The sequence below is a fragment of the Spermophilus citellus genome, assembly GCF_964194105.1.
Source record: "Spermophilus citellus genome assembly, chromosome: 1".
NCBI lineage: Eukaryota > Metazoa > Chordata > Mammalia > Rodentia > Sciuridae > Spermophilus > Spermophilus citellus.
In genome coordinates, this window is record NC_138182.1 from 159114785 (window position 1) to 159129047 (window position 14263).

At 35.7% G+C, this 14263-nt stretch overlaps 1 protein-coding gene across 4 annotated transcripts in view; it reads left to right on the plus strand.

The window, feature by feature from the left end:
* Positions 1–14263, plus strand: part of DDX46 (DEAD-box helicase 46) — a 63759-nt gene that overhangs the window by 26294 nt on the left and 23202 nt on the right. For all 4 annotated transcript variants that reach the window (XM_081289476.1, XM_081289478.1, XM_081289475.1 and 1 more), the window contains 2 exons: positions 5000–5164; positions 5673–5835. In XM_081289476.1, the coding sequence (XP_081145602.1) occupies positions 5000–5164; positions 5673–5835 (328 nt within the window). The remainder of the gene's footprint in view (positions 1–4999; positions 5165–5672; positions 5836–14263) is intronic.

Below are 14263 nucleotides of genomic sequence, written 5' to 3' on the forward strand. Positions count from 1 at the left end.
TGCTTCAGTCTCTAGTAGCTGAGTCTATGGGCATAAGTCACTGTGCCTGCCTAACCAAGAAACTAAAGAGATTCCAAGAAAATACTCCTGCTTGGGAGACTGAGGCAGGAGGTTCACCAGTTCAAACCCAGGCTCAGCAACTTAGCGAGGGCTTAAGCAACTCAGTGAGACCCTGTCTCTTAAAAAAGGGCTAGGGATGTGACTTAGAGGATAAGCGCCCTTGGGTTCTATCTCTGATACCAAAAAAAAGGAAAATATTCTTCGTGGGGCACAGTGGCACATTCCTCTAATCTCAACCTCTGGGGAAGCTAAGGCAGGAGTATTCCAACAAGATAAGCCTCAGTAGCTTTGTGGGACCCTCAGCATCTTAAGGAGACTTTATCAATATCACCTTTGCTGTTTTGAAAACATCCTATTACTTTCTATCTCCTTTCACACTCATAGGCTAAAATTAAATGAGTCCTACCTCTTATAGACAATTGTTATAAAGATCCTTTAAAAGTTTAACATTCTGTTCTATGCTTAGACAGTGTGCAATATCTTTCTTTATTCTCCAGAAAATCATTTACTATTAGAAGCTTAATTAACAGCTTAATTACTCATCTGCATAATTATCTCAACTATAACTCTTAAACGACAAAAATGATCCCTGTGATTTTTTTTTTTTTTTTTTTTTTTTTGGTGCTGGGGATTGAACCCAGGGTCTTGTGCATGTGATGCAAGCACTCTTCCAACTGAGTTATATTCCCAGCCCTCCCTGTGATGTTAATATGTATTTTGGAGCCAGGTGTCATGGTGCATGTCTATATTCCAATATTTTGGGAGGCTGAGGCAGAAGGATTGCAAGTTGGAGGCCAGCCTAAGCAACTTAGTTAGATCCTGTCTCAAAAAATAAAAAGGGCTGAGGATGTGGCTCAGTTGGTTAAGTACTCCAGGGTTTAATCCCCAGTACCAAAAAAAAAAAAAAAAAAACCCACAAAACAAAAAACCCAATATATATTTTGGAAAAAATTTACCTTGATAGAGATCCAGAAAGTCAAAGATCAAATATTTTCTCTAATATGCATTAGCTAGTCCAAAATAAAGGGGGAAAAACAAAAAACCTTTGCGGGAAGGGGGTTCTATTAAAATAGAAGATCAGATCAGTGAAGTAGAGGAAGGGAATTGAGGGAGAGGGAGGAAGAACAGGATAAGGGAAGAACAATGGAAGTGAATCTAACATAACTTTCCTATGTACATATTTTTATTTCCTATATACATATTTTTCTCTTTGTCTATTTTTTTTTAAATATATATTTCTTAGTTGTAGGTGGACATAATACCTTTATTTTATTTTTATGTGATGCTGTGTACTGAACCCAGTGTCTCACGTGCTCTAGGCAAGCACTCTGCCACTAAGCCACAGCCCATAGCCTTAGCAGTTTATCAAGGCCCTGGGAAACTTGGTGAGACCCTGTCTCAAAATAAAAAATAAAGCACCCTTAGTTTAATCCCAAGTTCCCTTGCCAAAAAAGATAATATTAGTATTTGTAGCTAGTTGCCTGCATATTTCCTTTTATTGAGTTCTATAATACTTCATGTATCTGAAAGTTATTGTCTTGTGTTTTTTAATTTTACCTTGAAGACTTCCTTGTGCATTTCTTACAAAGCAGATCTAGTGGTCATGAACTTTCTCAGCTTTTGTTTATTTGAAAGTGTTTTAATGGTTTTTTTTTTTTTTGTCCTGCCTTCTCTCTTCCAGAGTTTTCTGGTGAGAAGTCTACTGATAGTTTGTTGAAGTTTACTTGTATATGACAAGCTGCTTCTTGTTGCTTTCAAGATTTTCTGTCCTGTCAGAAAGTTTGATTGTGATAAATCTTCGAATGAGTCTTTCTGGGTTCCTTTTACTTAGACTTCAGTTAGCTTCTTGAATGTTTAAAGTCATGTTTTTCATTAAATTTGGGAAGTTTTTGTTTTTTAATTTATTTTTTGTAGTACTAGGGATTTAACCCTGGGGCATTCTACCACTGAGCTACATTTCCAATCCCATTTTTCTTTGACATATGGACTTGCTGAGTTGCCTTGTTCTCCAACTTGTTATCCTCCTGCCTCAGCCTCCTGAGTTGTTACCATTATAGGTAAGCACTACTGTGCTTGGCAAATTTAGGAAGATTTCAGGCATTATTTTTCAAAATTTTTTCTGCCTTTCTCTCTTGTTTCTCCTTTTGGGACACCCATAATAGATATATTGTTCTGCTTGATAGTATCTCATGGGTTCCTTATGTTTCCTTTTTCTTTAACCTTTTTACTTTCTGCTCCTCAGATCTAATACTTTCCATTACCCTATCTTCAAGTTTATTGATGCATTCTTCTGCATTCAAATCTGCCTAGATGACTAGTAAATTTTTCATTTCTTGTACTTTATAGCTTCTTCTTTTTAGGTTCTGTCTCGTTTTTGATATTTGCATTTTGTTAATGAGTTGTTCTTGATTTTTCTCTATATCTTCCTGAAGCTTTTTTTTTTTCCCGATGTGTGAGTATGTGTATGTGGTATTGGGGACTGAACTGAGGGGTATTCTGTGACTGAGCTACATCCCCAGTCCTTTTAAAGTTTTATTTGAGAAATAGTCTTGATCTTGATGATAAGTTGCTCTGGCTGGCCTTCAACTTGAGATATTCCTGCTTCTACCTTTGAGTCACTGGGATTATAGGAATGCATTACTATGAGTAGCTCCTATAGTTGTTTTTGTTGTTGTTGTTTGTTTATCTCCAACACAGTTGTTTTAAAGCATTTGTCTAGTAGATCTGCCACCAGGTCATTTCCATGGACAGTTTCTGTTGATTAATTTTTTTCCTTTGAATGGTCCATACTTTCCTGTTTGTATGTCTTGCAAGATTTTGTTGAGAACTGGTCATTTGAAACTAATAATGTGGTAACTCTGGGAATCAAGATTTTTTTCTCCCTTCTTAGAGTTTACTTTTGTTGTTGTTATTTTTATTGTTAAAGGCTGTATTTGTGCCAAGGGTTAGACTGAGGCATAAACTTAACGTCTTATTTATTTTCTGAACCTGTAGCTTTTCCTGAGCATGTGTGAGAATTTTCTTATTTTCCCTGTGTATTTGATTGTTTTTGAATGTCCTAGTCTTTTTATTAATCTTTATTTTCTTTTTTGCCATAAAGTCTCGTTATGTTGACAGGCTAGTCTCAGATTCCTAGGCTTAAGTGGAACTCCAGTTCCAATTCCAGCTTCCTGAATAGCTGTTTTTTTTTTTTTTTTAATGTCCTAATATTAAATATTTGGGTACCAAAAGGGGAAAAGGAGGACAACAAAAGGAAGGAAAAGTGGGTACTGAGCTTTAAATTGCCTGGAAGTCACTTGAGCTATAGGGAGAGGATCTCACAGTAAATTCGGGGGATGGGTGCAACAACAATAGACACTGTCTCTTTATTTATACATTAGTGATGTAAAGTAGCAATCAGAGCACAGATCCTTGATATTTGGAACACAAGGTCCTTCTTGGCAACTCTAAACTTCCAAAGCTACATGCAGTCAGCTCTAGGAACATGTTCGGGGACCTCCCCTGCAATAGGGTAGGGGGCACAAAATATTGACTTCTACTGTGTTTAAAACTGAAGTTATTCATAATTTACCTCCAAAGATTTCCCCTGGAAGTTGTAAGCTTTCAGACCTCAAAAAAGTCAGTACAGGGCTGAGACCTCAAAAAATCAGTACAGTGGTAGAGTGCTTGCCTAGCACATGTGAGGCACTGGGTTTGATTCTCTAGTGCCACATTAAAAAAAAAAAAAAGTTGTGTCCATGTACAACTATGTAATATTAAAAACAACAACAGTACAGTCACATCAGACAGATTCTACCATTAGAGTAGTTGTCAAAAGAGAGATGGGTTGTGGCTAAGTGTTAGAGTGCGTGCGTAGCACATGCAAGGCCCTGGGTTCGATCCTCGGCACCGAATAAAAATAAATAATAAATAAAGTAAAGGTATTGTGTCCAACTACAACTAAAAAATTAATATTAAAAAAAAGAGAGACAGAAATATTTATACCTGGTACTTCCATGCTGCCATCTTCTCAGGATTCTCCTACTCTGTGCATGTATGTTTGGAACTGAAGGTTGAATTCAGGGGTACTTTACCACTAAGCTACATCCCCAGTTCTTTTAGTTTTTTTTTTTTTTTTTTCCTTTTAATTTTGAGACAGGGTTTTACTAAGTTGCTGAGGCTGGCCTCAAACTTAAGATCCTTTGCCTCCCCAGTCTCTGAAATTACAGGGGTATGCCACCATGCATGGCTTTTTGTGTGTTTTTATTATTTTATATTCCTAGCACTTAGAACAATGCCTGGCACTTAAGTGCTCAGTAAAAATAAGTTAAATAAATGAAGGAAAACAGTGATAGTTATAGGTTAATACCTTGCATCCTAGATATAGTTTGAAGATGAGACTACTGAATTTATTAATGGATTTTGGTGAGATGAGTGACAGAGAAGGATTTGTCAAAGATGGCATCTAGACTTTTGGCCTAAGTGTGTAGAATTTTTATTTCTTGAGATAGTTGGAGAACAGCAAATTGGGGAATAAAGTGAATTGTCATATTCTAAGGTTACAAGTTTAAAAGTTATTGAAATACTTTTTTAAAAGTAACTGAATGGGGCTGGAGTTGTGGCTCAGTGGTAGAGCACTTGTCTAGCATGTGTGAGGCCCTGGGTTTAATTCTCAGCACCACATATAAATAAATGAATAAAAAATAAAAGTACATCAGCATCTAAAAATATATATTTTAAAAAAAGTAACTGAGGGCTGGGGCTATGGCTTAGTTGGTAGAGTGCTTGCCTTGCATGCACAAGGCCCTGGGTTCGATCACCAGCACCAAAAATAAATAAATAAATAAATAAAAGTAACTGAAAAACATTTGTTCTCAAAAGTTTCTTCTACTTAACTTTAACATTGCATAAGCTTTGGAGTCTATTATATTTACCATATTTATTTGTGTTGTTTTCTCAGGTCATGCGCATTGTGGATAATGTCCGTCCTGATCGACAGACGGTTATGTTTTCAGCTACCTTCCCCAGAGCTATGGAAGCTTTGGCTCGTAGAATCTTGAGTAAACCCATTGAAGTACAGGTTGGAGGCAGGAGTGTGGTTTGCTCAGATGTGGAGCAACAAGTGGTGGGTATTGTTGTTAGGAAATCCCTAGTTTCCTTGATATGTAGGCAGGTTGTATGATCTTTTTGGGATCAGTGTTTGTGAGGTGGATAGATAATTTTAAAAATTAAGTGGTCTGCATTCATTGCAGGCTTCAGTATTTTGCCAGGTGTATTTGACTGTGCTGTTATGTGGAAGTGACTATTTAAAATACTCTTTTTGGTTTCTTTCATCAGAGGTGGGGTAGATAGAAATGTAACACACCTGTCTTAATCTTTGATTACTTATGAAGTTAAGAGATGAGCAAACAGATGATTGCTTGCTCATATTTGCAAAATTTTTATTCCCTAAAGATTTATAATTTTTTAACTTACTTGCTTTTCAGTTAAAGTCAGCATTTTCCTAGCCCTTCCTTAAAATATAGAATTATCTTGAATTATTTTGTATTCACCACACACTAAATGAGTATTTCTGTCCAAAGGTTGTGTTTGCATTTTTAATCCAATAACTTGGTGTAATTTGGTGTTTTCAGATTGTGATTGAAGAAGAAAAGAAATTCTTGAAGTTACTTGAGCTTCTAGGCCATTATCAAGAATCAGGATCTGTCATTATATTTGTGGATAAGCAGGAACATGCTGATGGTCTATTAAAGGATTTAATGAGAGCATCTTACCCTTGCATGTCTCTTCATGGAGGTAATGTTTAAGCTCTGTGGTATAATCTGAATGATAATATTTGCTTTGTTCTCTGTAATTTAGAATTGTTTTATATTATTTATCTCAGTTTTTACTGAGCTTTCTGGGATCATCAATCATATTAGAGATAAAGTAAATGAGATAGGCATACATTGGATTTTTGTGTAAGTTTAGATATAATTTCAGCATTTTTATGTATATGTGGGGCTTAGAACACATGTGAAACAGGTACAGTTTGAATTACCCTCATCAAGAAGGTATTCTGGCTGTCTGGCTTTGTACTGTACTACTTTGGAATTTAGAGGCAACGCTCTTTAATTTTCTTATAATTCTGCAATTTGGGCAGAATTTGACATATATATCTACTCTGTGTTTCATGCTTTGTAGCTTATTCGGGGTTTGAGTAGGGTGGCTCAGTGGGGCTTATGATCTACTTTCAATTTGCCTCACTTATGTGGCTGGCAAGTTGGCACTGGCTCTTGACTAGGACATCAGTCAAGCTATTGGCCAGGGATTCTTGTGGGCTATTAGGTTTTTTAAAGCCCAAGACAAGAAGCAGAATCTGGCATGCCAATAGGGACAGTCCTGGGAATTAACAGAGTTTTTATTTCTTCTGTGTACTATAGGTCAAAATAGTCCCAAGACTGGTCCAGATTTAGGGGGATGGAGGTATAGACTCCACCTCTTAACAAGAGAGTATCTTACCACATGCAGAAGATAATGTGGGACAGGAGATACTTTTTGTTGTCATCTTTGGAATATAGAGTCTACCATACCTGGCTTCATGTGGGATGAAATTAAATGGGCTTGTATTCCTTTAACTTTGTAAAAGCGTTTGTTTTATTTGCTATGCTGGGGATTGAACCCATAACCTACGTACACTAGCCAAGGACTCTGCCTCTGAGATACATCACTAACAGGGTTAGGTTAGTTACCTTCTTACCTCCTCCTTTTTTTTTTTTTTTTTTTTTTTTGTACTGGGGATTGAACCCAGAGATATTTAACCACTGATCCACATCTCCAACCACCCCCCACCTTTTTAAATAGTTGTAGATGGACAGCGTGCCTTTATTTTATTTTATTCATTTATGTGGTGCTAAGGATTGAACCCAGTGCCTCACACATGCTAGGCAAGTGCTCTGCCACAGAGCTACAGCCCCAGCGCCCCCAGCCCTTTTTTATATTTTATTTAGAGCCTGGGTCTCTCTGAATTGCTTAGTGCCTCAGGTTTGCTTTGAACTTTTGATCCTTCTGCCTCAGCCTACTGAGCTGCTGGGATTATAGCATGTGCCACTGTGCCTGGCTGATTAGTCAACTTTTAATGTTTTAAAATGAGTTATATTTTCCTTTTTTTTTTTTAATGGTAAATATATATTAAACAAATTTTCCCTTTTTAACCATTTTATTTATTGATTGATTGATTGATATGATCCAGGGGCACTTAACCACTTAGCCGTATCCTTAGCCTTATTTTTTTTTAATGTATTTTGTTTTACACAATACCTTTATTTTATTTTTATGTGGTGCTGAGGATCGAACCCAGTGCCTCACCGTGCAAGGTGTGCGCTCTATCACTGAGCCACAACTCCAGCCTCCTTATTTTTTATATTTTATTTAGAGGTAGGGTCTTGCTAAGTTTTTAGGAACTTGCTAAATTGCTGAGGCTGGCTTTGAATGTGTAATCTTCCGGCCTCAGCCTCCTGAGTCATGGGATTACAGGCATGTGCCACCATGCCTGGCTCAGATTTCCATTTTAAGGCTAAATAATATGCCATTATTTTTATATACCACATTTTCTTTATTTACCTGTTAATGGAGACCTGGGTATCCTTTTGGCTATTATGTATGATTGACTGAATGTGATGTACAGGTATCTTGTGTAATGTCTTCAGTTACTTTGGATGAATGCCTTGGAATGGAATTGGTATGGTAATTCTGTATTTAAGTTTCTGAGGAACTATCAAATTGATTTCCACACTGCCTGTACCATTTGATATTCCCACCAGCAATGCACTGGGGTTCCAATCTCTCTCTGTCTTGGCTAACACTTGCTGTTTTCCTTTTTGGTTTTTTGGTGTTTTTTGTTTGTTTGTTTGTTTGTTTTTGATAATAGCCATACTAGTGGGTGTTATGTCAAATCTCATGACTCTGATTTGTATTTCTCTAATAAGATGTTAAGCATCTTTTTAATGTCATTATTGGCTATTTGTATTTCTTATGTGGAGAAATGTATGTTTGAGCCCTTTATCCAGTTTTTAACTGGCTTGTTTTGGTTTTTGCTATAGGGTTTCTATGTTCTGTATGATAATGTGTTACCAGCTATATGATTTGCAGATGTTTTCTCCCATTCTGTGAATTTCTTCTCTTTAGATATAGGGTCTTTTGAGTACCAAAGTTTTACATTTAGAATCTCAGTTTATTTTCTTTTTGTGTCTGTGCATTTGTTGTCATATCAAGGAAATCATTGCCAAATCCAAGATTATGAAAATTTTATCCTTCTAAATGTTTTATAGTTTATTAGCTCACGTGTTTAGAACTTGGTGGGGTTTTTTTGTCCTTTTTTTTTTTTTTTTTAATCAACCCAGCCTGGTCTTGAACCCACTGCAGCCTCCCGAATGACTGGGAGGGACTACAAATGTAGTGTGTGCCACTATCACCCAACTTGATACATTTTTATTTAATTTTTATATATGATGTAAGATAGGGTTCAAGCTTTTGCATCTGGCCTCCTTTACCATTAATTAATTAATTGACTGTATATGTGAGGATTCTCTTCTGGGCCTTGTTCATCTCCATTGGTTTATGTCTGTTGTATGCCAAAGTCTTTCTTTATAATTTGACTTTTTTTGCTTTTAGTATTTTTAAAGAGCATTTCTAGGTTCATAACGAAGTTGAGCAGAACTTTGGGTTGAGAACTTAGGTTTCTCACATACCTTTAGCCCCTCCCCCAGCCTTCTTCACTGTTAAAATCCTTGCATCAGAATGGTACCATTGTTAAAAATCAACAAACCTACATTGACACATCACTGACATACAAAGTCCGTAGTTTATACTAGGGTTCACTGTTGGTGGTGTACTTTCTATGGATTTTGACAAATTTATATTGATTTTTGTCCATCATTATAGTATCATGCAAGATAGTTTTCAGTGTTCTAAAAATCCTTCATCACACTCTTCCCCTTAACATTGGCAATTATTAATCTATTCACTTTTTCTAGAAAGCATTGCATTTACTTTTTAAATTAATCTCAAATCACTAGTATAACTAATACTGATACATATAACTTTTATTTTTGCCATATTGGCCTCATTATCTTAAAAATGTTTTTGTTGCTATTTGCTGCAAAGCTTCTAGTCCAGAACTTTAGTAATTCTATACATTTGAAACATGGGCTCAGGTTTCTTACCTGTGATAATTTTCTTTCTGCTGTTTGTTATTCTGTATATCTTAATTTAAAAAAAAATTAGTTGTAGATGTACACAATGCCTTTATTTAATGTATTTAGTTATTTTTTGGTACCAGGGATTGAACTCAGGGGCACTCGGCCACTGAGCCACATCCCTGGCCCTATTTTGTGTTTTATTTAGAGACAGAGTCTCACTGAGTTGCTTAGCACCTCACCATTTCTGAGTCTGGCTTTGAATTCATGATCCTCCTGTCTAAGCCTCCCCAGCTTCTGGGATTACAGGTGTGTGCCACTGCGCCCGGCTAAAGTATTTATTTTTATATGGTGCTAAGGATCGAACCCAGTGCCTTATATGTGCCAGACAAGCGCTCTACCACTGATCTATAACCCCAGTCCTATAGTTCTTAATTTTAAATGTTTTGTTTAAAACTGGTTTGTCCATGTATGTTTGAGAAGTGTGGGTATTGATGTGTCTGAAATGCATGTTTTTTTTTTTTGTTTTTTGTTTTTAATTTTTAGTTGTAGTTGGACACAATACCTTTATTTTATTTATTTATTTTTATGTCGTGCTGAGGTTTGAACCCAGGTTCTCGAACATGCTAGGCAAGCACTGTACCACTGAGCCACAACCCCAGCCCCTGAAATGTATGTTAATTATTGTTTTTACCTTTGTAGAAGAGATAAATACAAACAGCAAAACATGGTCCATTCTTGCTAGAGTTATTAGAATTGCTAAAAATATTTATGTCTTTGGAATGTGACTAAACAAGAGAGAATATATTGAATATGTTCATTTGTGAGGATGCACACTATGGTATATTTATTCTTTGAAGATTGATCTGCATAAATGGCCAGTCTTGTTGACAAAACTAGCATTTAATGACTTGATAGCTCTTTATTTATGTTTACTCTGTATATAGTGAGGGGGAAACTCAGAAATATAAGACTGTCTTCTATAGAGCTGCCTATAGCTGCTCAGGCCTGGAGGGGATAGGGTAAGTGGTGGGAGATAATAGGAGTGTGAATTGTATGTTCTACCCACTGTTAGCACTCAACCTGAGAAAAATTTCTCAGTACAACAGTCAAAACATTTCATGATTGCTTGACTTTTTCATTAAGAGATTTGCCAGGACAAGATAATTGTGGTTTATGAACAAAATACATGAAGAACATGTTGTTCTTAATACTATGTTTTTTTACTTACCACATGCCAACATTCACTTAAGGTGGATTAAAGAATGAAAGAAGAGATCTGAAAATATTTTGATTAAACCATGACTGAAAATTCTATTTTGTCAGTCATCCATTTCTTCATTTTTGCATTAATATTGAATAATTAAAATTTTTCTTGAAAACATCCTTGGAGTAATATGGTGAACTAAATTTGGAAAGCATTCCAGTGGTTTCTGCTTCCTCATAATTATGGTGTAAAAGAACAAAGACTTTCTGGAGGACAAAATGCTTCTTTGAGGTCTTTGACATGCACTATTAGTATTGATTTTTTTTTAAATTTTTTGTTTTAATTATACATGACAGTAAAATAGCACTTATATACTTTGATATATCATACATAGATGGGATATAATTTCTCATTTTTCTGAGTATACATATTGTAGAATCACATTGATCATACAGTCACATACATACATAAAGTAATAATGTCTGTTTTATTCTATTATCTTTCTTATCTCCACATCCCCTACCTTCCCCTCCTTTCACTTCCTTCTACCTAATCTAAGGTAACACTATTCTTTTTTTTTTTTTTTTGCATTACAATTTTTCATATCTCTGTTTGTATATAAGGTATGTTGATACCCAATTCAAGTCTTCATACATGTACTTTGTATAATGATGACCATCACATTCCACCATCCTTGTTAATCCCCTTCCCCCTTCCTTTCCCTCCCACTCCTCTTCCCTATCTAGAATTAATCTAATCCTCCCATGCTTTCCCTCCCTACCCCACTATGAGTCTCCCCCCTTATATCAGAAAAACTTATGTAAGAAAATCCATTCCAAAGTATTGATTTTTTTTTGTTTTTTGCAAATAACAAAATATCAATTGCCTTAAATTGTGAGGAAATTTTATTGTTTCACACAATGCAAAATCTCAAGGCAAAGTGATTCCAGATTTACATTTTGAATCCCAGTTTACTTTTTCCTTTTGTTTCTGTGCATTTGTTGTCATATCGAAGAAATCATTGCCAAATCCAAGGTTATGAAAATTTTATTCTTTGTTTTTCTTCTAAAAGTTTTATAGTTTTAGCTCTCATGTTTACAACTTGAAGAGGTTTTTTTTTTTGTTTTTTGTTTTTTTTTTTTTTGTCCTTTTTTCCCTTGTTTTGAGGTCAGCTCAAGTTGGTCTTCCAGCAGAAAGGCTGTGCAAATGCAGTCATCAACTTCCAGAGAAAACAAGTTTAAAGAGAGAGACTATTTCTATGTATGTGTATGTCACATATATATACCCTGCCCCCATCCCCCTTTTTTTCTTTTCACAGTATTGGGGATTGAACCTAGGGCAGTCTACCATGGAGCTACATCCCCACCCGTTTTTTATTTTGAGACAGGGTTTGCTAAGTTGCCCAGGCTGGTTTCAAACTTGCAATCCTCCTGCCTTAGCCTCCCAAGTTGCACAAGCCACCATACCTAGCTCTCCTAATTTTTAATTACTAAAATTTTCAAACATAGAAAATCTGAAAAAAATTATATAGTAAACACCCTTATTTATAGTAGATTCTACAAATAACATACGTGTGTGTGTGTGTGTGTGTGTGTGTGTGTGTGTATAAACACACACAGCCTTGTGTATTCTAGGCAAGCTCTACCACTGAGCCCATGCCTCTAGCCTCTAGGTGTAGAGCACTTGCCTAGCATGTGTGAGGCATTTGGTTGAATTCTCAGCAACACATAAAAATAAAATAAATGAAGGTGCATCAACAACTAAAAATGTGTGTGTGTGTGTGTGTGTGTGTGTGTGTGTCTGGGCCTTGTGGCACATGCCTGTAATCCCCGCGGCTCTGGAGGCTGAGACAGGAAGATTACAAGTTCAAAACCAGCCTCAGCAAAAGCGAGGTGCTAAGCAACTCAGTGAGACCCTGTCTCTAAATAAAATTTAAAATCGGGCTGGGGATATGACTCAGTAGTTGAGGGCCCCTGAGTTCAATCCCCAGTACAAAAAAAAAAAAAAGATATAAAACCTCATAAATTTTCCTGTCAATCCCTGTTCCTACCCCAAGAGCCAACCACTTCAAACTTTTTTTTCCATATAGGTTAGTTTTATTTGTTTTAGAATTTCAGACAAATGGAACCGTATAGGATGTACTGTTACTTTTTAAGAGGTAACATATGTTTTTTGAGATTTGTCCATGTTGTTGAAAGTATCAGTTCTTTATTGCTGAATAATATTCTAGTCATTTCTTTGGGACACATAGGCTGTTCCCAGGATTTCGTCTACTTAACCACCCCATAGAATACACCATAATCAGTATATAGAACTTTCCATTACCCCACAAAACTCTCTCATCTTGTCCCTGTAAAGGTAAAGGTAATTAGAAAGGCACCCCATACCCTGGTTTGTAACATCTGGCAAACTTTTGGCCTTTTTTGCTCTCTTTTCTGTGGGTTTTGTTTGCTGTGCTGGGGGCACTGCTGCTTTCTTACAAGAATTTTTGTAAGTGATATCAGCACATAACCTTTTTACAGTTGGCTTTTTTTTTTATTATTATTCAACATAATAACTGAGATTCACCTAAGTTGTTGCCTAGCTTGTTTTATTTACTGTCGTATTTGTTTATTTTGTATTCATTTATATGGCTGTGTCACTTCTTATTCATCCATTTAAGAACATTTTGATTATTTCTAGATTTTAAAATTAAATGAGGGCTGGGGATGTGGCTCAAGTGGTAGCACACTTGCCTAGCATGTGTGAGGCACTAGGTTCGATTCTTAGCACCACATAAAAATAAAATATATTGTGTCCACCTAAAAAAAAAACTAAAAAATTAAAATAAATGAGCTGCTGTTAAATATTCAAGTAAAGGTTTTTTATGTGAATGTAGATGGGATTACAGGGTCATATGGTAAATGTATCTGGGAATGGTTTACTTCATGTATATTTTGTTCATTTAACTTCTAGAATCTGCATTTATGTCTTATATCTAATTTGGGAAATTTATGGCTTGTTATTTCTTTAATTTTTTTTCCTACCTTCTCTCCTTTTTTGTGTCTCCAGCTTTGTGTATGTTTTACCTTTTAAAGTTATCTCATATGTGATTTATTCAGTCTTTTTTAGCTTCCCTCTCTTTGTAATTCAGATTGTATAATTTTCTTATCATTTTTTTTATCTTCTTCTTTATCATTTTTAACCTTCAGTTAAGTCCCTCTGATGAGGATTTGTTGTTGTTTTTATTTTATGGTGCTAGGAATCAAGCGCAGGACCTCATGCATGATGCATGATAGGCAGGTGCTTTACTGCAAATCTGTAACCCCAGCTCTTATCCAGTGAATTTTTTTTTTTTTTTTATTCAGTTGTATTTTGTGTACATGTGTGGTACTGGGTATTGAACCAAGGGCCTCATGCATGTATTTTGTTAGTCCTAAACTTTCCAGTGGTTTCTCGTCTACATTTTCTTGTGTTTTTTGTTTGTTTGTTTGTTTTGTTTTGTTTTAGATTTTCAAGACATTTATTATAAGCATTAAAAAATCCTTGATCATAGTTATTATAGGTGCTTGAAAAAATCTTTATTAAATATAACATCTGTGTTATTTTGATGTCAGTCTCTAATGATTATTTTCTGTTGATTTTGTTTCAGGTTTTTCTGTTTGTATGCCTAGTAATTTTTGTTTTTACATTGAACTTTGTGAATAACACATTGTAAATATTCTGAATTCTCTTATGTTCTGAAGTTCCCACCCCAATGCATCCCTACAGCCTCCCAAGTTGCAGAGATTATAGGCAGGTATAACCACACCCAACTCACCATTGAATTGCTGTAGTCTTTTATTTTTATAGTGTAGACGTT